Genomic DNA, 25,956 nt, shown 5'->3' with positions numbered 1-25,956 from the left:
AGGGAGGATGAAGGAACAGACCCTGTGACCACTCTGCAGCGTAGGGTTTGGAGTCTCAGCTCAGGCTCGACACTGTCACTTCTATAACCCTGCTGCTTTTCCAAAGGCTCCGATTTCTGCTTGCAGTGTGATAAGCAAATTCCTGCCTCCAGTACAAAGCAACTTTTCTAAGCCCTCATGGTTACAGAGCATAGAAAAACATGAGTGCTCTGAATTCCTGCTCTCAGTCAGCTCCAAAAGCCCCAAACCTGCCTTTTTCCTAAAACATCTCATTTTTTTCACACATGTCTCATTGTTTGGCAGGTCTGCCTACACTTCTGATTTTTGGATGTGCCACCAGCACTGTCACCAGTGTTATTTGCAAGATGCAGGGCTGAACTTGGTGATGCCCTAAACACGTGCCCACCTCCCCAGCTCCTGGGTCCTGCCAGTGCACACGGCAGCAAAAGCACCCCAAATTTTTCCTGGGGAAAACAGCCCTGTAAAACACATGGTGCTTTATTTCTCTTGGAATTTTTAATTCCCAGAAGCCATCCTCGGTGACAGCGGCGTCCTGGAATCTGCCACAAGCCCCTGATGGCTGCGAGCGTTATGGAAATGCTGGTGGGGCCCATGGCAGGAGCTGCGGAGTCAGAGAGGAGCAGGGCTGGTGCCGAAAGGTCAGGGACAGCACAGAAATTCAGACGTTCCTGAGGGGCTGGCAGAGCCAGAGCAAATTCTTCCCCAGTCAAAGCAGCCTCGCACAGCTCAGCCCTGCACTGAGCGAGGGAAGCTTTAATGTGGAGCAGATGTAGTGATGTCTTCTTTCCTCGTCAGCTGATTCCAACGCACTTGGTGCACCATCCAGGGAGCTAACGCTGCTCCTCTTCACAAAGGGGTTTTCACCAGCTTTTTGGGAATGGTTACAAGGTCTAATAACCCAGTCCATCAAGATCTGGTTTTAGTCTAACAAAAGAAATTAATCAGGATCAACTTTTAGTTCCTCTTAGTTTTTCACCAAGCAAATAGCACAAGAGATGCTGATCTGTCCTTGCAGGGATGGCTTCTGCTGCTGACAGTGATGACAGGGGTTATGTTTGTGGGGAATGTGGGCCAAGGGACAGGGTAGGACCAGGTGGAAGGCACAAAATACTTTGTGGGTGCTGGAGCTGAGAGCCACGTAGGGACGTGCTACCCTTAGTATTTCATGCCAGGAGAGTGGATAAATTATCCTGCTGTGGCAGGGTTTAGGAGCAGACTCATCCCTTACGGGTCTGTCCTCGCTGGGGCCTCTCCCAGGGGAGCGGGAGCAGGAGAAGGCTGGGCCGGCATGTGGGTGAGGGACTGGGCAAGTCACCTGCAGACACCACTAAAATCAATCTCTTCTTTGTTCCTGCAAGGGTGTCCCAGCGAGGGGAGTGCTGTGAAGGGAGCCCCGGGAGGTGCAGCTGGTGCGGGAGACACGTGAGGGGAGAATCATGAGGGGTCCTGTGAGAGGAGAAATGTGAGGGGAGAAACAATCAGGCGTTCTGTGAGGGGAGTCTGGTGAGAGGGGTCCTGTGAGGGGAGAAATGTGAGGGGATTCTAGTGAGGGAGACCCATGAGGGCAAGAAACATGAGGGAAGAAACACGAGGGAGACCTGTGAGAGGAGAAACATGAAGGAGACCCTTGAGGAGACTGTGGTGAGAGGGGTCTTGTGAGGGGAGAAATGTGAGGCGACTCCGGTGAGGGAGACCTGGAAGGGAAGAAATGGGAGGGGTCCTGTGAGGGGAGAATCATGAGGAGTCCTGTGAGGGGAACCTGGTGAGAGATCCTTGAGGGCAAGAAGCATGAGGGGAGAAACATGAGGGAGACCCGTGAGGGGACTCTGGTGAGAGGGGTCCTGTGAGGGGAGAAACGTGAGGGCAGAAACATGAAGGCACTCTGGTGAGGGAGAGCCGGGAGGTGAGAAACGGGAGGGGTCCTGTGAGGGGAGAAATTTGAGGGGACTCTGGTGAGCGAGACCCTTGAGGGGAGAAACGTGAGGGGACTTTGGTGAGAGGCGTCCTGTGAGGGGAGAAACGTGAGGGGACTCTGCTGAGGAAAACACGAGGGAAGACTCATGAAGGGTGTTTGGTGCAGGAGACTTGTGAGCTGCCCCAGTGACGGGAGGTCCGTGAGGGAGCAGCGATGACAGCGGTGAGGGGCAGCCCCGTCAGCAGCACTGCCGACAAGAGCCATTGAGGGGAGCCCCGTGAGGTGCCACTGGGAGGAAGCCCCGCGGGGGTTCTGGTAAGAGGAGCTCTGTGACGTGAAGTGGAACCGGCGAGGGGAGCCGCGTGAGTGGGCCGCGGTGACGGGAGGCCCGTGAGGGTCCCTGTCACGGAGTGCCCCTGGCGGGGTCCCCCCCTCTCCGCGCAGCCCGGCCGGGCCCGGCGAATGCGCAAGATGGCGCAAGGCGCTGCCCGCCCGCCCCCCGCCCGCCGGCGGCCCCGCTCCCTGCGCGCCGCCCCGCCCGCCCGGCGCGGCGTGTTCGCGCCCAGGGCAGCACCGCTCAGCGCCGCTTTCCCCCTGCTTTCCCCTTTCCCTCTTTCCCCCTCTCCACCCCGCCCCGCCGCTGGGGGTGGTTCTCGCCTGGCCGCCCTCCCTGCCTCCTCCCCTCCCTCCCTGCCGGCGGGCTGCTCCCTCCCCGTGGGGCGCAGGGAGGCGAGCCCGCCCGCCCGGGATGCCATGGCTCCGCCGGGCTCCGCGCTGCCCGCCTGCCTGCTGGGGCTGCTGCTGCTCGTGTGCCGCGGAGGTAAGAGCCGGGCTGGGCAGGGGCGGCGGGCGGGGGCGCGGACACTCACCAGGACCCGCCGCCGTGCCCGGCACCGGCGCCGCTCTCGCCCCGCGGCCGCTCCGTCCGGCGCTACCTCCCGCACTTCGCGTCTCCTCGCCACCCCCGAGGCGGCCGGGGCAGTGCGCGTCCCCGGTCGCCTTGTCCCTCCCCATCCCCGCTGCCGGTGCCCCTCGCCCGCCCCCGGTCGCGGCACCCCGCGCTCAGCCCGTCCCCGCGCCCCGGGGCAGCTCCGCGGGTGTCGGCGCGGTCCGTTGGTGTCCCCCGCCCCGGGAGGGCACGCGGGGGTCGTGCCGTGGGGCTGCGGAGCCCCGCACCAGCCCATCCAGCGCCTCCATCCGCAGAGATCCCAGAGTGGTCCCCCGGAGCTGCGCTTCCAGTTGGAAAGCCCCTGTGCGGGGACTCTGGGGGGAGGCAGTGGTGTTTGTGGAGCCCGAGCCCGAGCCCGCAGCGCTGGCGCTGGGGAGGGATGGAGTGACTGCCGGGGCACCCAGCCGTGGCTGGGCATCCAGCCGTGCTGGAGGGCAGGGCCGGGGTCGTCCCCTCGATGGGAGCGGGAAGCTGCGCACGGCGGACGCGTCGCGTCCGTCAGGAAAGGCGATAGCGACAGAGATGCTGGGTGACAAGTTGCAGGGATGAGGGCGAGCAACTTCAAGCCTACAAGAATATTGTGTTCTCCTATAGCGCTCAGCTCTGTCCACTGTGGCAACAGTTCACCGGACCAGGGCGAGACGGTAAAACATCAAAGGCATCTTACCCGGCACCTACTGTACACGTGCCCTGCTGATAAATGGCAATATTTTCCTTCTGCTGCTGATGCTGCTTAAGTATGGGTCTAATCTGAGGAAGATGCTCTTCTGCCGTTCTGCCGTGTGCATCCTGCTCTTGCCTCACTTAGCACCCTTAAAGATAAGGAAAAGCAGGAACTGAGCAACGTGGTCTAGGGGAAGGTGTCCCTGCCTATGGCAGGGGGTTTGGAGCCAGATGGTCTTTAGATAAAGTCCCTTCCAACCCAAACCATTCTATCATTATTCTCTGAATTGTTTTAAAAAACCTGCAAGCAGCCCAGCATCAGAGAGAAAAACACGTGTATTAGATTTATCAGAGATTAGCTGCTGGGGTGTTTAGGAAACAAGGCTGTGGGCTAGTCCCATCATAAATCTCGCCACGTGGTCCGTAGCAGCCGCGGTGAGGAGGACAAGCCAGTGTAACTCGCGGAAAACAGAAATGATCTGTGAAGTGGATGTAATTAAGCAGGTCTCATTACTCTGTTGAGATTCCTGGATAGTGCAGTGAGAATGGTTGAAAAAGTTTTTTTTCTTTTTTCTTTTTTTTGAAGGAGGAAAGTAAAATAAGTGAATGTTTGAAAGCAAACCTTTAGCAAGTTGAGTTTGTGTCTCGGTTATCGCCTGCTGCTGTCCAAATTGCTCTGTGTGTTTGTTTATGCTGTGCCTTGGCGGGTCAGCGGCTCCTGACTCTGCGGTGTGTTTTGCTGGCCCTGCTGAGGAGCATTCAGCAGCACTTTCAAAGTTTCTCTGCTCAGCGTTTTTTTTCCCCCCCTTCAGTGGGTTTAGTTGCTCTTGAGGTGGCTAACAGCGAGGGAACGTGTTTCTGTGCCCCGCTGAATTGAACAAACCCTCCTGCTCCGGAGCAGCCTCGCCGCGGGGACGGGTGCGGTGTCGGAGCTGTGCGGGACACGATGCTCCGCTCCCAGCCCTGTGGTTTTCAAACTCCCCAAAATGCTGGTCTGGCGACTGTGAACCAGGCGCTGGGAGCTGCTGGTCAGCGTGCTGGAGTGGGCTCAGCCGCGAGACAGTATTTTCTCTCTTTTTTTTTTTTTTTTTAATTTCCTGGAGCTCTTTGTTCTGGGTGGTGGACAGCTTTTGTCTGTTACTGCTGAGCCCGGCATTCAAAGGCAGGCATAGGATACGAGAGGCTCCCCGGCTCTGCTCAGTAACAGCCCTGGAATTAAACATCGTCATTTATATTTAAGTAGGCTTAACTTCTAAATTATTGAAGCTATAAGCTTTCACTAATTTCTGCTCGTATGGCTTTGTTGGGGTTTTTTTTCAGACAGAAAAAAAAGGATTGCTTTCTCCTAAATTGGTGTAATACCCTGTCTTTTTTCTTAATATACATAGAGAGTATCAGGTATCATTTCCCCAGTAACACTCAGAGACTCTATGAAATTCAAGCCCACTTTTGGGCTTCATCTCTCTCGGGGGGGTTCAACAGGAGAATCCTGGGAGGTGGATTTCCCACGTGGTGGAGGCAGCAGCAGCCCTGAAATGTGGTGGGTGTCTCACAGCCGTACCCTCATGTACCATGTCTGGGACCTGTGCTGGGGGCAAAGCTGATGGGTGTGAGTGTGCCCAGCTGTGCTCGTGGCACTGCTATGCCTGCTGGGACCATCACGGTGGCAGAATTAAACTTTGGAAGTTTATAAAGCAAGCTGAGAAAGAGGGAAACAGGGCAGGTTGGTTTCCTCCTGATCTGCTCTGCCACTCACACAGACAGTTGGTTGAAATCCTAAACTAGTCTAATGGACCTTTTCTCACTACCTGTCAGGCTCTGGACCTTGCGTAGACCAAGCTCTTGCACTTGCTTAGGAGCTATCAGAGGGTTCCAGATCCAGGATTACAGCCCAATTTCCTGTTCCTCTCCATCCCAGTTTTGGCCCTTGTGCTGTCTGCCTGGCACGGGCCAGTGTGGAGCAGCCCAGCAGCAGCACTGCCTGGCAGAGAGCTGCAAAACTGCTCTCATTTTACATGTGCAAATGAGAAAGTCTGTCTTTCTCTTTTCTGTCTGCCTGAACTTTTCTTTCTTGGATTTCCTTGTTTCTGGAGGGTCCTGTGTCACAATGTGTGCCAAGCAGTGATCCCATGGAATGCCAGCCCTTGCTTCACAAACCTTTGGAGGCTGCTCCAAACCCATGGGATGAGCAGACTATCTGCTTCTTTTTGCAGCCTGCACCAGATGTGGGACAGAAGATCTATTTTCTTTGTCCCCTTTCCCCACTGTATTTCATGCTTTGCACTCCTGGCCTTCTGACCCTGGATATTGTCCTTTTATTTGTCAGACAAAACAATGCAGGAATCCCCTTCTGCAGTTTAAGAATTCCCATTTAAATCAACCAAATAACGTTAGGCAGGAAGAGGAATAGTCCATTCAAAATTACATGGAAATCACAAACTTATTTGAACTTTACTGGAGCTTTTAGTTTTACAGAGTTTAGAAACTAATAAATTATGTAGCTTGGCTCATGAAAATCTATCCATGTCCACTTATCCAAAAGAATATCCAACATTTTGGTTTTGCAAGAAAATAAAAATAATTGTTTACACATGTTCAGGAGTCACTGGCAAGCAAATAAAACTGATGGTTAAGGAGGCGAAGATGTCAATAATTGCAGTTTAAGAGCAGAGAGAGGGAAATAGGCGAGAGGAAAGCACAGAGCACACTGATGTGGCCTTGCTGTCATATCGGGTGTCACTGCTGTGTCGTACCCTCCACTCAAGAGCAGCCCAGTCACTTAACAACCCAGACCTGCTCCACGTTGGTGGCTTAAAACCAGAGTTTCAGAGCAGAGTCAAGGATCTGCTGCCTGGCTTTTTCTGTTGTTGTTGCACATATGATTGTGTTGATGAAGCTGATGGGATGTCAGGGGATGTGAGTTGTGGCGCTCGGTTCTGCTGAGCTGTGAAGATGCTTTTGCAAAAGGATCGTTGCTGCTGAAACCTGAGAGTGAAAAGGGAGAGAAGAACTCTTTTCAAGGTGGTGGTTTTGGAGTGAACAGGGCTCCGTGCAGTGCTGGGTTCCCTGGGAGGAGCAAGGTGATGCTTTCCTGCATCCTGAATCTCAGTGTGGGAGGTGATAAGGCAGAGGGGATGGCGAGGAGGAGAGAGTGCTGCGTTTGCTTTCATATAATTTTGTTTGCTGGATACCATTGAGAGTTTCAAGGGTTTTCATGTGCACAGAAACTTCTCCTCCTCCAGAAAAACCTTCCCTTTCCTTTCCTTGCACGCCATCCAGTCCTGCATGGGGGGCAGGACTCAAACTCACATTCAAGGGTTGGGTGCCCGGGCTGTGCTGGCTGGTGGGGTTTGGCACCTTCATGCCAAGTGGCCTGTGGCTCTTTTGGCAGCCTTGTGCCATCCTCCCAGCCACCATGTCTCTGATCCATGGCACCATCCCCTGCCAGCTCCATGCAAGGGACAGGTTGTGGGGACAGCCCCCTCCCTGGTGCTTTCCTGCAGGGTCAGGGAGTGAAACCAGTTGTTCTGCATTAGAGCAACCTCAGGAGCTGAAGCCTGGGGGGACTCCGGCTGTGGCACAGCGTTTCCCATCTTGGCCACTGCCTTTGCTGTCCTCTTCTTTACTGCACGGTTGTTCCTGCTCCGTGTTTGTGTCGCTGATGCCCTCTGTGGTGAGGCTGCGATCTGGTCAGAGCCGTGAAACACGTGGGGAATGCAAATAGCAGCGCATCCTCCGCTGGGCTTGCTGCCTTGCTCTCGGGATCCTCGCTGGGGATGGAGCTACTGCGGGTAATTAGCTCAGGAAAGGTCTTTGCCCTTTCCAGCTGTACCAACAGGTTTTATCCTGCCTTCATCAGGATGGGGGAGCCCACGAGGGGTCGAAGCTCGTCCTGGAAAGGCTCTTTGTGCTGTGAACGCTTCCAGCTTCCTCAGTGTTCAACAAGCGACCTCCTGGGATTTGCCCAGTCTGGTCTCAAACATATGAAAATTATTTGGGGCACCTTCTCTGTCTCTTTGGGCTGTGTTTGCCTTCCTCAGCTAAAATCTGTATCCCCACTGAGGACAACGTCCTGGACATTTCTGGGCTGTGCATCAGGTGGCTGAGGTTGTGTTATCCCCGACAGAGACCTCCTACAATCACTTAATGAGTGGATGTGGTTTATGCTCCCTGATGGAAAAATCGCTTTATATAACCTCCTGTCCTAAAGGAAAGGGAATAAAAAATTCTGAGCTAGTAAACTTTACTGCCATCAAGATGTGGGGCCTGTTACAGCCTATTCTCCCCTTCTTTAAATGTAAATTTTTCTGGATGCCCTTAAGAGCCAATTTGCACTTTACTGCAGTGCAGTGCTTTTCTCTTTAGGGTCTGGGTCAGCCTCAAGGAGATTTAAGAGTGCACCAGCTGGATTTTTAGGCTGCCAATTTCATCAGCCTGAACCTTGTTATAATCTGTTGGAGAACATCTTTCATGTCCATATATCTCTTCCTTCCCTATCCTCCCATCTGCAGAAGGATTTGAATAAAAAATAACCCACTACTGAAAAAACAGGAGCCGTTTCTCACAGGGATGGCCCAAAACTGCACCCAGGTGTTTGGCCTTAATACTCAGCTGCAAATCATTATAAATTCCTGTTTTCCTGGGAATCTTCTTTTGGGTTTATTGAAGCAGGACTGCAGTAGTTATTCTTGGTGGTGGGAACGCTGCTGATACATGCTGTGTTGCGCTGGGAACAGAGTAAATCAGGAGGGGGCAGATTTCTGCTCTGACAGGCAGTTTGCAGGTGGGTGTCGTGCTGTTGGTTGGTGAGGGAGGAGCTGGGGCTGCCTCGGTCTCCCCACCAGTGCTCCTGAGGATGCTGTGCCAGGAAGAGCAGGGTGGACCCAACTGCTTATGCAATATCTCGCCTTGCCACGAGCTCAGACTCAGCCCTTGGCAGCTCATTTCATCTCTCTGTGATTAATGTTCCCTGTCTAGAACAGCAATAATAATATGGGCTTCATCTGTCGGGACCGTGTGCTCCCGGGGCAGGGCCGGCCCTGCTGGCGGCGGGTCTGGATGGGCTCCAGGAGGATGAGCCAGGATGTGACTGAGGTCCTTGGCCGTGCATGTCACTGCTAATTAGGGCGGTGAGATTAGCTGCTGAAGCACAGGAGGGAAAGCCAAAATCGTGTTTCCCAAATGGAAAAGGGCAATGCTAGGGTATGAGCAAGTTCTTTTGAAGCTTAGAATGTGAATCACAGTGTCAAGTAAAAAATAATTAAACTTATTTTTTTTAAATGTACTTCAAAGTGTCTTTTAAGCTTCCCATTAATTCGAAGTTCTTTTTCTTAGCACTAAATAAATCTCTTGGTTCAAAAGCACGAGTGCTAATTGGTTTCTCTGAGTATGCCTGTCTGCTTGATCAATAGGGGAAGTAGTTTTTGTTAAATATTTGCACATATAGTCACATATTGTATTGCTCAGGGAGATGGTAAATGTTTCTCAAAAGGAGACTTGTAGAATGAGGATTCCAGTAATTTTCTCATGGCCTTTATGTCGGAGCTAATCACACTTCCTCCCTCCCTCCGTCCCTCTGCAGAAAGCAAAAAGGTTTTCCCTTGCGCGCTGCGGCGTCGACACAAGTGGCTGTTCAGCTGCCTGCCTGACACCCCTGCTCTGACTGCAAACTCGAGCTGCCACCAGCAGAGCTGTGCAGTTTCTGCCCTGAGCAGGGGTTGGCTGTGAGCCACAGTCCCTCTTGGGAGGTACCTGTGATATTGTGTGGGGTGATCTGGGTTTGGATACGCAGCCTGCTGTTGGAGAGTGATGGGGCTTTCAAACTCCTTGAGTGAATGTTCACGGCCTTGGCGATTTCCTCACTGTCTCTCTCAATTAATTGCACTTTTACTGTTTCCATGTGCTTGCAGAGTGTCATTTACTTCCAACTTTGCAGCGTTGTTGCTGTGCCTTGCTGCTGACTACAATCAGTTATTTGTGCTGACTGAATTGGGTCCCTCTCTCCCCTTGCTCCATTGCCTCCTTGTTCTGTCTGTGCTCTCCCTCTGGCCCATCTGATCTGACCTCTAGAGCAAACACCAGGAGCCTTCTTGTCTCGCCATGGAGATTCCTCTGTGAGTGTCTCTGTGCCCTTTGTCTCTCATCCTGAGCACCCTGGGAAGGCAGAGATCTGTGTTCAGAATGCACCTTTGTGACAGGTGAAAGATGAAGGTTGGCTTCTCCCAAATCCCCACACGGGCTGGGCTTGCTTCTCCACACGTGTCTGGTTGGTTGGTCACCTGGCCCTGAAACCCCAGGAAAGAGGCAGTGAGATTTCTTCAAGGTCTAATAAGCACCCCATGAGAAAAGCATAAATTGTGGTGGAATGTGAGTGCTTCTGGACTCTGCAAGGCTTCTGCAGATTCCAAACCAGTCCCACACTGTCACACGTCTGGGCACATTTCTGGTCCCAGATACAGCCTGAGGAGATCCAGGACCAGCCAGTGTCCGTCCCCATTTGGGCGTGTGTCTGAGGACACCAGTCCTGATTAGGAGTGTCATCACTCCTGCAGCTCAGCTTCAGCAGCCTGGAGTGAGGATGGAGACTGCATGTTTATGGAGGTAAACATGATTATCTCCAATCACAGGCCTTAATGATGGTTGTTATAATGACAGCAGTTGTGGGAAGGGCATGTAATTATGTTGATTCTTCCTTTTATTGTACATATAATAATAAGCTGTTTTATCTTAAGAATACAGGGGGAAGATGGGGCATTTATTTCATTAGGGTTTTTTTCTGATTATCTGGTAGGCTAAATCCTGAAATCTTCAATCTTTGTGGAGTCAGAAATTCCCCTTGGTTCAGTGTCAGAACACGAGGGTCCTTATCCTGCCTAACTCCCACACAGGGAATGGGGTCCAAGTGTGGTGTTGGGACTCTGGTGACTTTGCAGAAAAATGCAGAGCATTCAACTAATTTCTTAATTTTCACCAAAAAAAGTAATTGATGGGTTTGTACTGGCTGCAGTCTGACTTGCTGAGAGGACCCCAGGGCTATCTCATAAAAAAGAAGTCACAGTGAGCGATAGATCACCGAGATGGCTGGAGCTAGCCTGACATTTTAAGACTTAATGGGTTAATAAAGTGTGTGTTTTAGGTGTCTGTCACTAAGTAGGGTTTGTCCATTCCCTGCACACACTCATACCTTGTTGGCTGTACCTTTGGCCTGCCCTGCACTACCACTGCTGCCTTTGTCTGCTCCGTCCATCTGCCTCGGCTCAGGTTGCACTCAATGTTTATCCCCCGTAATCCAATTTAAGTTGCTGTAGAAAGCAATGGGGATTTACAGAAAGAAAGAAAAAAAATCTCACTGGGTTTGCAGAGCAGAAAAGACAGACTTTTTCCCCCTTCTCTTTCTTTAGTGGAACTGCCTCTTCTCATCTCTGTTATTCTTACCCTGCATTAACAGTCTACCCTCCTCCACCCTGGTCTTGAGCCTGGTGTGAGGGGATCCTGTCCTTGATGGGGTCTGTATGAGGGACAGGCATTACAAAGACTCTGCTGTGGATGGTGTTTGCCAAGAGATATTGCCTGTGTGAGTCCTAATTCTGTGAGCAGCTGTGAAGTTGGTCCCTGTGCCCATGAAAGATGGGAGAAGCTGTGTCACAGGTTGGGAAACCACCCATTGAGGGGCTGATGCACAAATGAACTGTTAGAAAGGCTTTCTACATATTCAGATGAAAATGTAGTTTTCTTACTCTGCTGGAATTTCTTCCCCATTGCTCTTTAAAAGAATTTGTCTCTAACCTGCCTTTACACCCTTCAGATGTCTGTAGGACTCCTGTTTCTTGGTTGCTTTTTGTCTCTCATGACAATGGGTATTTTGGGCCCATCTTTGAGCAATAGCTCTATTTCTGTCATCTTCTATAGCATCTGATCATGACTGTAGGGCAAATTATACCCTCAAAAGGTGTGCTGGACCAAGTGAGGCATAACATGCCAAAGACATGGCGTTTAAACGTTCTGTTGGCAAAAGAAGTAAATTAGGACGTATCTGTGTGATGGGAAGCGAGGGTTTGCCTATTGTTGTTACAAATTCTGCAGTAACTTATCTCTCGTGGACATCGTTTAGCGTAATTGCTTTGCAAGAAATCTTTTGTGTGGCTGAGCCAGAACACTGTACATTTGTATTTCGGTGCTTAACTTGCTCTTCATTAAGGGCTGAATAGCACCATCCTTTGGCTGTTACCCGTGAGAGAGACCAAAGCGACAGAAGGGCATGGTGCTGTGTGCGGGAGGCAAACAGCCTCCTGCTCTGCCAAGCGGGAGAAGTGTCGGGAAGATGCCGGTGGCAATATGGTCTGAATCGGGAGCTGCCGATCCCCCTGTCACCCCCGCCGGCTGTGCTGCAAACGGGTCTGGGGCAGGCACAGCCCCGCTCCGCCTGGGCACGTGGGGAGAGGAATGGATTTCCAGAACTGGTGTAAACTTCTGCTCCTGGGCTGGGAATGGCTGACATGCTGTGCTCGTGCAATTTTTTTTTGTGCAAGAGGCAATTTGCAGGGGGCTATCAAGTGGAAGTGGGGGTTGTCAAGCCACTGGAGGGGTGTGCCTGGCCATCCCCTTCACTGGAGCCTCCAAAGGCAGCCTTGGAGGACTGTGCCTCTGGTTATGCCTTTGGGAATTGCACCCAGAGGTTCTGAGAGCAAAGCCTTGGGAGGCAAAGCATGCCCAAGGGTTTCATATTTCTCCAAAACACTTGTACCCTGTAGCCCATACAAAATATTTCCATCATCCCCCATTTGCTGCCGTAGCAGTTGACTCTTGCTGCTCGTCATGGCCACACTGCTGACTCTGTCCTCCTCTCTTCATTTTAGATTTCGGCCATTCCTCCGAGCTGGCGTTCGTTGTGGAGCCCAGCGATGACATAGCTGTGCAGGAGCAGCCCCTGATCCTGTACTGCCAGGTGGAGGGCATCCAGCCCATCACCATCACCTGGCGGAAGAACGGCGCAATGATCGTGGACAGCGAGAACGCCTTCATGTTGGCCAACGGGTCGCTCTACGTCTCGCGCTTCCAGAGGGTGCGGGGAGACGGCTCCTCGGATGAGGGCGAGTACGACTGCATGGCACAGAACCACTATGGGCTGGTGGTGAGCCGCAAGGCGAAGATCCAGGCAGCGAGTAAGTACAGGCACTGTCCCACCCACACGTGTGGGGCAATCCTGCAAGGGGCTTGGTTGGGAAGCAGGAGGGCAGCGTGGTGGGTGCTCGGTATTCAGGGAGGGAGGGGATTAAAGAGAGGGAAGAGAAGATGAATGTGGAGCTGATATGGATGTCTGGCTGGCACCTAATCTGTAAAGCTGTCCAAGTGTGAAAGAAGAGCTAATCAGTTTTCTTGGGTAGAAAACTAAAAATCACCTCCTAACAGTACATTCCCTTTGCTGGAGGGGTGTAGTACTCTAAACTCAAGCAGTGAAGTAGCCTGTGGTTTGTATATCTCCTGTGGTGAGTTTGGAAGCCCCTTTGCTGTGCAGCACAGCTGGCTCTGCTTGGCAGGCAGCGCTTTCCAAATCATAGGCAAAGAGCTTCTGAAGGTCACAGTGTCTTTCATTTTGTTATTTAATGCTGGCAGTGTGGAGGCAGCAAGGTCTTATTTACTACCCGGCGTGGCAGCGCCTTTGGGGGCAAGGCTAACAACACCAGACAGATTGTCTGGTGGGGGAGCCCAGAGGAGGAGACAGATGAAAATGTCAGCAAGGGAATGAAATTTAAAGATGGGGGACGAAGAATTCCAGGGCAGGCTGTGACTCCAGCCCAACACGCAATCCAGTTCAGCCCCTTGCATTGCCCTGACCAGAGCAGTTGGTCCTGGTGGGTCTCCTTGTTCTCCCCTGCCAGCTCTGGTTGCTGGTTTGTGTTTATCCTGGGAGTGATGGCAGAGCTGGTGGGTCATGGTGGTTTCTGTCCCTGTTGTGTTGGTGGTCAGCTTTGCCCACAGACTGTGTAGGCCCTGGGATGCAGCCACTGATCCCTTTTGCATTCAGCCAGGAGTCACTGTTGGGTATAATTTCTCCATGAGTGTGAGGGCAGGTGTCTGGTATGGCCCCGAGCCCTGCCCAAACACTGGTTGTTAAGGAAGTTCTATTGCAGAGTTCTCCAACTTGTTTGGGGGGTGGCTACTGCTCTTCTTTCTGTGCAAGCCACTTACTGCTGCTTCTGTTGTGTTTGCAAATCACACCATGATTTTTCTGGTGCAAAGCAGGAAAAGTCTTCACACAGTCTGGGGCCGAGGTCCTGCATCTGCCCTGCCCAAACTGGGGGGCTGTCGGGGCACGGCTGCCGCTCCCCACAGCGCCAGGGCCGGCTGGCAGCCCACCAAGGGAACACTTCAGCCCTTGTGTGTAACAATTCCAGAGTACATGAAGTGGCCATCTGCAAACGTAGCTTTTCAGGAGTGTAAGAAGTGACATTGTCCAGGAGCCAAGGGCTTTGGGTCCATGCCAGATTAGCAGCTGGATCTCAAACTTGTCAGTCTTGTGGTGCTAAACCTTGGAGCACTTTTGGTGAACGACTCTGGCATTTATAAGCTGGAAGCCAGCTGACACACAAGCACAATGTCAGACTTCTTGGACCTGTAAACAGGAGACATGAGAGCCAGAGGAATTAACTTTGGGATTTTGGATTGTCAATAAACACTGTTATCTCAGCTCCTGCATCAATATGTATGTGATGTGCTGTGTGTCCCTGAATAGTGTTTCCTTTTGTAGTCATAGTTTCATGTGAATCAAAATGAAAAAGGGATCATGTTGGAAATGCTGTGGGCTCTATTCTCGCTTCAGGCTTGGTTTCTTGCCAGCCTTGAGAAGAGGTCTGGGTGAAACCAGCACAAAACAGGGGGGCCCTGGCCTTGATGCCACAGGTGCCTGCAGATAATGGGAATAAAACAAGATATTGTGGGTAAATGTAACCTGCTGCTCAGGGTGAGCTCTCCCGCTGTGCCTGAGCTGCAGGAACATGCACTTACACTCAGGACTTGGTTTAATCGCAGATGAAATCTCCTAAAAATGGATCACAGTTGTGCCCTGAGCCCCTGTGTCTCACGGTGCTTACACACAAGTGATAGTGATTTTCCTTGCCCCAAGTCCCAATAAGCCAGTCAGTCAGAAGGGTAATTATCCCCGTTTTAGAGATGACGGGGCTGCTGCTCCGAAGGAATGGGTGCTGGCTGCCTGGAAGGGGAAAAACCCAAGCGCTAAGCAGACCTTTGCGTGGCAGAGTAAATACTGCTGGTGGGTAAAACCTCATCCCAGTGCTGATCTCTTCTTCCCTCTGAGCCTGACATCTGAACACAAAAGCAAAGGAGAAATAAAAACCTTTCACAAACAAAAATCTTGAAAGTTGATCAAGGCCGTGCTACTGAGGAATAAAAGAGATCTGACAGAGCATGGCCCCTCGAGAGCTCTGTTGCACTTTTCGCTGTCTTCAAAGGCAGGCTGTTAGTCTCATATCACCGTTACAGAACCTGGCTTTGTATTATTGCTTGGAATATAATCTTCTTGGCTTGGAGGAATGTACATATTTGCATTCAGGAAATGTGGGCTGGATATCATATTTTCATGTTTCAAATTTACTTTAACACTTGGCATTGAGTAAAATTTAACTGGAAGAATATGCTGCTCTCAGCCGTGGCACGTGCGGCCCTGATGGTCTCAAGGTGCAGGCAGTGTCCCCACGGGGTGAGTGCTTCTTCAAGCCTTCCTCCTAAAAACTGACTCATTACATTCATTTAATTGAAATTCAGGACTATTTCTGTATGTCATCATTATTAATCGAAGATACTCAGTGGAGGGAAGTGGACCTTGGCTGGTTTGTGGATTGGCAGGTCAGGTGCTAAACACATTGGTAATATTTTTGTAATGTAACCACCTTTTGAACAAGCACAAGTGTGCAAGAAGCCCTCGTGTGACTGAGCTGAGGGAGGCCATTGGCATTTCCACCCCCTGCCTAACACCCTGGTTGGAATTTTTTCAGTTGCTGTTCCCGTGTCTGTTCAAACCCAGGGTGTGTTAGTTTAAAAGGTTGTGGAATGCAACATGTTTTTATAATCTCATCAGGTTATTGAATACAGATCTTTTCTCTCTCCTAATGACAGTTTCATAATTTCACTTGACTCCAAGCTGTCTTAATTAAAATCAGTTTCATAGAGTGTTCTCTGGAGGCACTGCTTGGCTGTGTCTTCATGGGTCTCTTTGAGGAGCAGGATTTCCCTTGTGTGTGCCAGAAGCTGAGCATGTCTTTGCTCCCTGTGGATGAGGATACCCTGTGGGCAATAGTACCCTCCAGAGCTCGCTCCTCTGGAGGGTGAGCCCCCCAAAGCACAACCACCTTTCTCATCACCACCTTCTGCTTAACTTGGCCTCACTTGACTCTAATCATGTTGTCTCATGGCATTTCCAGCCTCTTCTGCCGATGCTGTAATTTGATGGTCCTGGCTCCACATCATCATAAATCACAGCCCAGCCGGTGGAGTAAGACCCATTGATTATATCACTCAATAACAAGCAGTTACCACTAATTGGAAATCACCATCAAACTGGGTATCGGATCAGGCTCTGCACGTACCCAGCCTGAGAGCAGCAATTTTCCCTGTTTGATCTGATGCTTTAAAAATAACACAAAAAAAAAGGGGAGAGGGGAAGTAAGTCGATGGTGCAATTTAGAGCAAAGAGGTTTCTTGAAGTTTGGTGAAATGAACCTGCCCAATATTTGAAGTACTGTGATACCTGATAATAACTCTGGAAGCTTTCCCTGCCAAGCTGTGTGGCTAAGGGAGGAGGTTGGGAATCACAGGGATTTTTAAAGCAGCAAAGATCTTCCCATAATTTCAGCTCCTCTGCACAGAATGTATTCAGGGTTTAACCTGCAGCCCCCTTTCCAGGCTCTGGGGTGGTGGGAAGAGCTGCTGAGCCCAAATAATGGCAGCATTTATAAGAGTGTAGAGACAAGAAGGAAGTCTAAAAGGATTAGGGAGAGACAAAGGGGGCTGATTATTTTATGGGTCACAATACAAGGCATTAGAGTGAGATCACAAAGGGATGTAATTACAAAAGAAGGCCATACTGGGGGGGATCAAACCAGGATTAGAGTGGGAAATGTTTTTACACAGTTTTGTTCCACTCATTATGAAGTTAGCATTTTAAATTAAGGTTTAAATAAGGTGGCACCAAAGTTGTCACTAAGGTATTTCCTGGGCAATGCCACTGTTTGGATGCAGATTATGAGTGTCGGCTCAAAACACCAAACTAGACCTTAAACACATGGGTTTGTGTTGTTTTTTCTTGTGCTTATGCAGTATCTGTGTTGTCAGCAGAGCCCTACCTGTGGCTTGTGCTTGGGACAAATGAACCTGTTTCTGCAGCTGGAAGGGGGATACTTTCGTGATGACTTGTTTTAGTGGTGCACAATGTGCTGGAGGTAAAGGTGTGCCCTGGTGTTGGTTTATGGCTCTGGAGACACAGTCCTGTTACTCCCAGGAACTTTGTCTAATGCTAGCTTGCATTTTATTGCAGTTTAACCCCTGGTATTGCATGCCAGGTTTCCTCTATCCAAAAACAAGTTTCCCCCTCTGTTGTGGCTCTGCACACTTTTAATGCCCTTTCTTCAATGCTGAGCAGAAGGGGTCAGTCCTGATGCCAGTGATGTTTCTTTATTGTGTGTGCTTTGAATGCTTATGGGAAGCCCAGAGCAAGTTCTAGGCTTGTAGCATGGATCTCAGGAGAAAAATACCCATGAGGAATTACTAAAGGAGAAAAAAGGAAAGAAAAAGAAATTAAGTAAGGCAAAAAGAGACTGTGAGAGGTTTCCAGAGGATGGGTATGATGGGTGAGTGGGTTATTTCCCTCCACCAGCTCTTTTGGCTGCCCCTAGGACATGCTGGCTCACGTGATGCTGCCTCTTACATCTGTACTGTAGAGCGTTTGGCCCTGTGTGTGCTGCAAAACAAATGTACAAATATAGGAGTCACCAGGGGGAGATTGGAGAGATCTGACTGGGAATTTTAGTAGATTTGCAGGATTAAAAGAGTTTGTCACTTACCACCCACAGCATTTCAGCGTCTGCTTGTAACAGCCAGGATTCATCCTGAGACTTGAGCATATTATAAGACCATATTTCTTTTAGCTGCTCATTTCTTAGCAGTGTGATAGTTATTTAAATATCATCTTGCACTTCTTTGAGAGGCTCCTACCGTGGATGCGCCACCCTCGGCTCCGGCAGTGTTATCTCTCATACAGGGGGCTGCACTGCAGGCAGTAATGTCACTTAGTCATTTATAGAAAGCTCAGGGGAAATATATCAGAAGAATTTCATTAATGGCAGCACTGTTGAGTTATTTGTCTCAATTAACTCTTGGAGCACAGCTGAGGAAGTTCTGACATCTCTGCAGCCACACCTGCAGCATCAGGCAGTTTCTGCCTGCTTTTTCAACAGGGGAGGAAGCTCTGGGGAACCTGCAGGGGCAGTTCTGTGAGGACAGCCCAGTGCCCAGCCCCGTGTGCTTTTATCCTGATAGTCCCTCTGCCTGCTGCTCTGCTCCAGCCTCTCTTTGAAGTGTGGGGTTACTTTATTTGGGAGAGCAGGTCTCTGCTCCCTTAGTCTTCTCTTTACCATCATTACCCCATGATCTCTGCTGATGATGGCACCTGGAGCAGCTCTTTGTCTACCTGGTCTTGTTTCAGCAGAAGGATTTGTAATGCCACTAGTTAGGTGGTTGGGTTCCAAGCAGTCTGGGAATGGCCTGATGGTATGTATGGCTTTCACTCTCACTTTGCTCTACAAGGGTCCCAGCTGGCCATGGTGTGGTCAGTGACATCCAAGCACCAGCTATGCCTCAGTTTCCGTTCTCTGAACCCAGGATGGCTTTTCTGCCAGTGCTATTATTTGCACACTCTGAACACCCCGAGGGGCCAAGCTGCTATTTTCTGTCTGTCAGGGACTCAGGTTCGCTGGGTACAGTGTCACTTCCTGCAAAGGGTGGGCAGTGCTGGGGCTGGGCTGGGGCCCAGGGGAGAGAGAGGCTGCTTTTCTGCCACTGTTCATTGGCAAGTCTGTGAGTAGGAATCCGGTTTTGGTGGCATTTGACCAAAACAGTCAATGCTCTTGATCTGTCTGGGTAACCATCAGGACTGAGATTTGGGAACTCTGCTTTGCATGTTTGGGGCCTTTGGGTGCAGGAGTGATATGAGCAAGGACAGACCTCACAAATCCCTTGGTATGGGTGAGTTCCTGAACAGGGGCCAAAGCTGCTTTCCCAGGGCTGGCAGGATGGGGCCTTGGAGAGGTGACCAGACCTCCCTACCACCAAGGGATGCTGGATCCCCACTCCATGCACCTCCTCTTCCACTCCAGTTTTGGCTCTACCCACCATTGCAACCCTGTTGCTGGGAAGGGTAGAGCTCCCACTCCTCTTAGGCACAGCATATGGTTTTCAGAGAGGTTCTTGCTTTAAACCCAATTTTACAGTTGGGTTGACTGAGGCAAAAGGAGGTCAAACGATTCGCCTGAGGTCACCCAATAAGTGGCTCAGATTAAATCTCAACCCATGACGCTGCCCGTTCCCAGCGCTGGCTGTGCTGGCCAGACCAGATGGCCTTCTGAATGCAGCGTCAAGATCCTCGGCTTTTTCTCTACCTCATTGTTCTCTTTGTGGGCTTCTGAATGCAGGACCTTGAAAGTGAGAGTCATTTGGATTTGCCAAGTCCAAGTTACTCTGTTTAACGACTTGGATTTGCAGGAGAGAGTTTAAACACACTGTTTGCTGCAGAGGTTGGAATTTTGCAGAGATTTACCTCTTTGCTTTGGTTTTCTGATGTTAAAAGTCTCTGGCTTACCAGGTAAAATTGGTCCCTTTCAGCTGCTGGTTTAGTGACTGCAGGGCTGCCTTGGCTTTGTACCTGCGCAGGTTTGTCCATAGGGCTCTCAGGTCGTGATCCCTGGGATAATCCCCCAGCACTGCATCGCTCTGGTCTGTTTGTGCAGTGTGTCTTCCCCCTTAGCTTGGTCCTGGGATTGCACAGGGGGGTCAGTGCAAGGTGCTCCTAAATGAACAGTGCTGTGTTTGCCTCTGGGAATGTGCCGACTCTTGAATTAGCTCTGGAAATGCAGATGGAGATGTTGACATCTCCCTGCTGATCTGGTGTGTGTCCCGTACATCACCCCTGGCAGAGCAGAGGCCACAGACCCAGTTAAAGAAGAGCACTGGGTGTCACAAGACGAACTCCATTCCTGCCCGCTAAACTAAGGAGCTGCATGGAAAAGTGCATCTCCATAACCTCTTTGGAAAGCAGGTGTGCAGATCCTTGGGACTTGCAGAGCAGAGCCCATCTGCTCGTGCAGCAGCAATGTTTGGGTGCCTGGGGCAGGCTGAGGTCCTTGGGCAGTGGGGGGTTCTCCTGCACCCACATCCCAGTGCATCCCACCTCCCGTGGGACGGCCCACACTCTGACCCGCGCCACTCACATGCCTCAGTAAGTTGGCACCTCTTGAGCATGCCTGGGGTTTTGTCAGTCCTAAGAGGCCCCATTATGTCCCTTTGATGCTGCATTTCGCACTTACCACTGTCACTGAGCTCAATGACTAATTTTCACAGGTCACGGGAGAGGGACAATGGATCAGGCCACATTTGGAAGAAACAAATGAAATTTTGCTGCAACTGAGAGCACTAATTAAGAGTGAGGATCAATTTGGGTGTACAAAAGAGATAGTTTTAGGCTGCTGGTGTGTAAATGAGTGCTGGTGTTGCAGTAACAGCAAAGGTTCAGTGTGTGCATACTTCAGCTGCAGCTTTGTACTGTGCTGCACTTGATCGATTCTTCTGTGCTCCTTCATAGAGGAAAAACCGAGTGTTTTCCTGCCTGCTGTGCCCGGGGAAGGGCAGGGACAGCAAACCTGCCAGATCAAGTCATGGCTGATCCCTGTGAGATGTTTTTGGCCAGGAGCAGAAGCTTGAGTTTCTTCAATTGCATTGCTTATCTTGGAGCATGGCAGTGCTTTTGAGCACAGTCCATGGCTTTCCCTGCCCAGATGTGTGGGCAGGATGATGCCCATCCTCATCCCAAGCCGTAGCTCGCCCTACCAAGGATTGCACTATTGCTGAGACTCAGAGGAACATGGATTTGGAGGAGGTTTCAAAGAGGGAAGTGGGACAGTGAACTTCAATCAAGGAGAATGTTGTGGATGCAGCAGAAGGGACCAGGAAAAGCCAAGATTGCACAAACTGGATTCATGGCCTCACTGAGCTTTGCAGAAGTGTGATTAAAGTTTTCCCAAGTCTTCACATGCAACGAAAAGGGCTGATGTGTATTTGGGATGAGCTGATTGCAAATGTCCAGGTGCCCAGGCTGATGTCAGTAAAAGTCAGTTTGCAGATGGTTTTGGTAAAATCATGTCTATTTTTGATTGAATTTGCCTTGGGCAGAAAAGTAGGACCATCCCCTGGAGCATCCTCTTGCCAAGAGGGTTCTCCAGGGGTTCCCAGGAAGCAAAGCCTAAAGGAATTTGAATCCAAACACATTTATGGTACTGAGCAAATCTCCAAAATGATCAGGTGGAAACAGTAGTTCCATTTTACCTTGTTTCTTGGTATTGTTTGCCCACAACCATTTTTTTTCCTGCAGCTCAGCAGAGGATAATGGGACATTCTGCCTCAGTCCAGGTTGTTGCTCTTGTCCTGGGCTCTCTGGGGTGACATTGCCCTAAATATTCAAGCAGTGCAGCCACATCCCTTTGGTCCCCAGCATGGCAGCTCTGTCTGAGGTGAGGGTACTTGCTGAGGCACTTTGTTTGCTCAGAGCAGCATCCATGTCCAGCTCCCCACAGTTTCCCACGGCCATGTGTAAAAGGGCGGGAGGGAAAGTCCTGGCTGCATCTTTCATTAGTGATCCTAATGCTTGGGAGGAGAGTAGAGGCAGGGCCCCAAGGGGGTCAGCTTGAACTCTCTCTCGAAAAAAGGGAGGGGGAAGAGAAGAAAAAGTCTATGCATGCTTGACTGGCTGTTGGAAAGATGACAACAAAAATAATTCTTTTTTTAAAAATTTTTTTGATGGCCAAGGAGAAAACAGCTTCCTTGTCCCCTTGGGACACTCCAGGGATGCTCTAGATCTTCACAAGGGCTCAGGCTCTGCAGGCACCCAGCACCTGTAAATGACAGGGACTGGTCAACATCTACTCTTAATGATCCAAACTGGACTGTTTTGGCCAGAGCAGTGTGGTGGTTGATGCCGTGGTAAGCCTGGCTCTGTTCCCACCATCCCGTATGACCTTGGGCAACTCTTCAGATGGCCCTTGTTATCTCCAGGCATTGGGCATGGTGGCTGGTCCTCCTCAGCTCCCCCCATGTCCTTTGGGTTTGGGGGCCTGTCACTCACAGACTGTCCTCACCGAGCTGGTGTGGGGGCCCTGACCCTGCCTGAAGCTGCCAGAGCTCGTTATGAGCAGGGGCAGCTCCTTCCCAGCGCAGAGCGGCCGGGTTGGTGGTCCCCTCCGGGCACGGCGCTCAGCGCTGACTGCGCTGGGGCTGAGGAGCTGCGGCACTGCATGGACCTCACGTCACTGCCAGCTGTCCATTTCCATGAGGCTCCTGGCTCTGACTTTCTGAGACCTTTGAGCTTGTACCCAGGAACCAGCCAGAGGGTTCAGAAGTTCTCTTATGGCAAGACAGAAGTCCATGCATCATATGTTCATGTGCAAAAGCCTCTTAGACAAGGTGTGTTAAAGGCCAGCGTGGTGCAGGTGCACAGGAGGTGTTTGTGTTGGTGTGCTGGGGAACATGTATGAACCTTTCTGCTTTAGAGTGGGGCTTGTGTGTGTTTGAAGCACCTCTGTGATTCACAGTGCTGCATCCTGCGGGGAAAACTGGATTTGTTCTCCTACAGCTCCCTGCCCAAGGGGATTCTGCTTAATTTTTCTTTTGCTAACTAGCTTCTCCCCAGAATGAGAGATTACCTGATCTTCCAAAAGCATTTCCAGTGTGTGGAGAAGTCTGGATGACTCACAACTTTTAATTAGCTCTCCTGACCGAGGCAAGGATCCTTCCCTTCCTCCCTCCCTCCCTAACAGAGGTGGTGATTAGAATTACAATGAAGATAATCCAAACTGTATGTGTAGGGTTTTCAGTAAGCGGAGAACAAAGCAGGACATCCATCTGGTGAGTGTGAGCCCATAATACCTTTCTGCTCATTTCTCCAGTGCAACAGGAGCTGCTTGGGACGGAAGCAGGCTCATTATTTTGGAAAGGCTTGCTGACACGCAGAGCGGGGCTGGCTTGTAATCTCTGAGGCACTGAAACCGCTGCTCAGGAAGGAGCATTGCTTTTAATTTTAAGTCTACCTTTGTATTTCTCCTTGTTAAAATCTCCAGCGATGAGGGATACCAGCCTCTTCTGAGCCTGCCGTTAATTAGTGTGTGCATGGGAGATGCCCTTAGTTTTAGCAAGGCTAATCAAAGCTGTAAGGGAGTTTTAAAAGGCAGCCGAGCTAAGCCTGTCCTGTGCAAACATCCCAGCAGCAGTGAGGAGATGCATTATCTGGGGACAAACTCCTCTTGCAGTGATGCTATTTCCCCTCACTTAAAATCTCCTCTGTATTTAACAGAGCCCTTTCCTGAAATCGTCTGCATCCCTTTGCCCCCTGTCTTTGCAGCGAGGACTCTGCTGTGCCATGGGATCAGCTTTCCCACGGCGTGCCCTGCAGCAGGCAGGAAAGAGGCAGAGCGTGCAGCAAAGCGATGCCGGGCGCTCGGCCACGGTGCTGCTGTGCTTTGTGGCCAGCTGGGTTTTGCCAGGCTGCTCCAGCAGGGCGAGAGGACGGGCACATTGTGGGACAGGGACAACAAAAAGCCGTTGTGGAGGAGCAGCCGGCGCTCCGAGCTGTGTCGCTGCCATGCCGGCAGTTCGGTGCATGCCTCGGCTCCTGCCATGGCAACAAGTTCATCCCTGGGCCAGCACAGCGCTCGGTGCAGCGTGGCAGTGTGGCCAGGAGCCGGCCGAGCCTGCAGCATCCCCACAGGACCCAGAGGGGAGGGATGGGGCTAGGTTTGGTGCTGACAGGATGCTCTCCCCTATGTGTGCTATTGACTTAAGAGTTGGAGTCGATGATCCTTGCGGGTCCCTTCCAACTCAGAATAGTCTGTGATTCTGTGACTAGTGCATTCTCTGCCAGCTTCAGTAATCAGGCTGGTGGTTTCCTACCCTGCAAGGACAGAAAAGCTGCAGGGAGATCCTTCTGGAATCATGAGCTGGGCAGCATCAGCGTGCGGAGTTGTGGTAGCTCTTGTGCTCCCACAAGTAGCTTGGGAAGGATGATGTAGAGCTCAGATCCAAGGAAACGTTGCTCAGGCATGAGAAATGTAAGCACCAAAAACATCCCCCCTGTGTATGAGAGCTAAGTGCAGCCTTTGCTGGGAAGGAACTGTCTTTCCACGCCGGGATCCCGGTGCTGAAGTTGCCTCCAGCAGCCCTGCGTGAGCCCAGCGTGCTGGTGGAGTGCAGCTGGTGCAGCTCAAAGGGAAAATATGATCAGCTGTTGAATGGCAGAGATTTGAGATGTCACGCCAAGGCTTCGCATTTCCACTTTGTGAGGCACGCTGTGAAATTCATAGGTGGAAGATTTCTGGGGAGCTGCTTTGCTTCCTGTAGGAAAAGTGAGGGGGAAAAGTAAAAAATAAATTATGTGCTGTATCGACAACTTCGCACACTAAAATCCTGATATTATCTGTCTCTGCCCTCCCAAAATCATATCACTTGTTCTGGGTTCTTGATATTAGAAAATGAGAAATTATTATTTTGCCTGTTGGCTTTTAGCTATTATGATGCACTCAAGTCATGTTTCCAGCATTTGTGATTCGTGAGGGGAAAAAAAGGGTTGAAAACATCTCGTTTTAGCATAAGGAGAGCTAAGGTTGACAGAACTGTGAAATCCTGAAAGTTGGGGCTTCACGGCATTGCCAGACATCAGAAGGTCCTTGATGACATGATGAGAGCTGGGAAAGCTGAATAAACTGATGAGCTTCTTCCATTCCTCGTCCCTTGTCATGTAAATAGGCTCCAATCTGCATGTCAGATCCCTTGGGGAAGGGAGTGCAATAACATTAAAAATAAGGCAGCAAACCTCCAGAGTGTGTGTGTGTTGTTAGCAATCTTTAAACAGGCAAAAAATACGCTTGCAGCAGTTTGGATGGGGCGAGAGGGCTCCTCGTTACCGCTCTGCTTCAGATGCAAAAAGGTAACTGCGTGGCTTTAAAGGAAGTACTTTAATGCCACATAAATATAATTGCTTCGATGAAATGTCTTTAGCCTCCTGAGGGAAGTTGTAGTCTGTGAGCCTTTAGATATGAATGGGCGACTCTGTAATTGCTATTGTTTCGGAGGCACATTAGGAAGGCCTAATGCTGCTCACTGCTGGCATGTTGTGGGAGCCGTGCAGGGGGCAGGCAGGGGGGATTAGTATGCATTTGGCAGGATGAAAAAACTGACAAACGCTTCAGGACTGGAAGTTTTTCTCCTAATTAGATTGTGGGCTTGTGGATTGTATTTGATTTTTTTTTCCTTTCCCCTTTTCCTGCTGATATGCAGAGTGAAGGTGTCTAATTCTTGGCAATTTAGGCTTTGGATAATGAGCTTGAAGGCAACATCTCAGAGGAGTGTGGAATTGATGGGTTAGTACATCAGCTCTGGTTAATGCGGTCTCCTGACTCTGACAGGGTCCAAACCAGCTGGTTCAAAGAAAAAAAGCAGGACAAGGGTATTGAGAAAAAGTATTTTTTACTTTTTTAATACTGATTAGTAAAACATGGGATATTCTGGTACATGGGATGTGCTTCCAGCTTTGGGTTATGAGCAGCTGTGTATAAAAATCAGAACCTGGGCTTGGAGATCATTCCTAAGAGATAATTTGGATTGTCTTCTGGCTTTGGAGACTGCAAGTACCCTTTTTTGCAGCTTTTCTTCATGGCACAGGGCCCAGAAAGGCTTGCAGACTGCTCTGTCACAGTAGCAACGAGGCAGGAGCTGGAACACCTTACCCCTCCGAGCAGTTCTGGCATGGTGGCATTTTTCCTGAAGGCAAGTGAACCCAGCATCCTGAGAGGCAGCAGTTGGATGTTTCTTCCTGCAAGAATATCTGTCAGGTAGAAGCCAAAAAGCCGTTGAATTTGTGCCTTTGGGTTGTGTGGGTGTCTCCCCTGCAATGCTGGTCTCCTCACACCATCCCATGTGCAGCTCCAGCTTATTTTGCGCAGTTGGTTCCAAGATATTTGGGAGCTGCTGCACAAAAGGCCTGGCGATGGAGCCTGGAACGAGCTGTTCTGGGGACAAACCAGAGGAGATGGGGTGAGGTCCTTTGTGATTGCCCTGTCCTTGCATGGGGACTGATACA

At 50.6% G+C, this 25,956-nt stretch overlaps 1 protein-coding gene across 1 annotated transcript in view; it reads left to right on the top strand.

Moving 5' to 3' along the window:
- The first annotated feature begins 2,551 nt into the window (after positions 1-2,551).
- The window catches only part of IGDCC3 (immunoglobulin superfamily DCC subclass member 3), a 97,599-nt gene continuing 74,194 nt past the window's right edge, over positions 2,552-25,956 (top strand). The window contains exons 1-2 of the mRNA XM_071568409.1: positions 2,552-2,756; positions 12,404-12,709. Coding sequence (XP_071424510.1) covers positions 2,690-2,756; positions 12,404-12,709 — 373 coding nt within the window. The 5' untranslated portion in view covers positions 2,552-2,689. The remainder of the gene's footprint in view (positions 2,757-12,403; positions 12,710-25,956) is intronic.

The sequence above is a fragment of the Pithys albifrons genome, chromosome 13 (genome assembly GCF_047495875.1).
Source record: "Pithys albifrons albifrons isolate INPA30051 chromosome 13, PitAlb_v1, whole genome shotgun sequence".
Lineage (NCBI taxonomy): Eukaryota > Metazoa > Chordata > Aves > Passeriformes > Thamnophilidae > Pithys > Pithys albifrons.
This window is presented reverse-complemented; position numbering and strand designations above follow the sequence as displayed.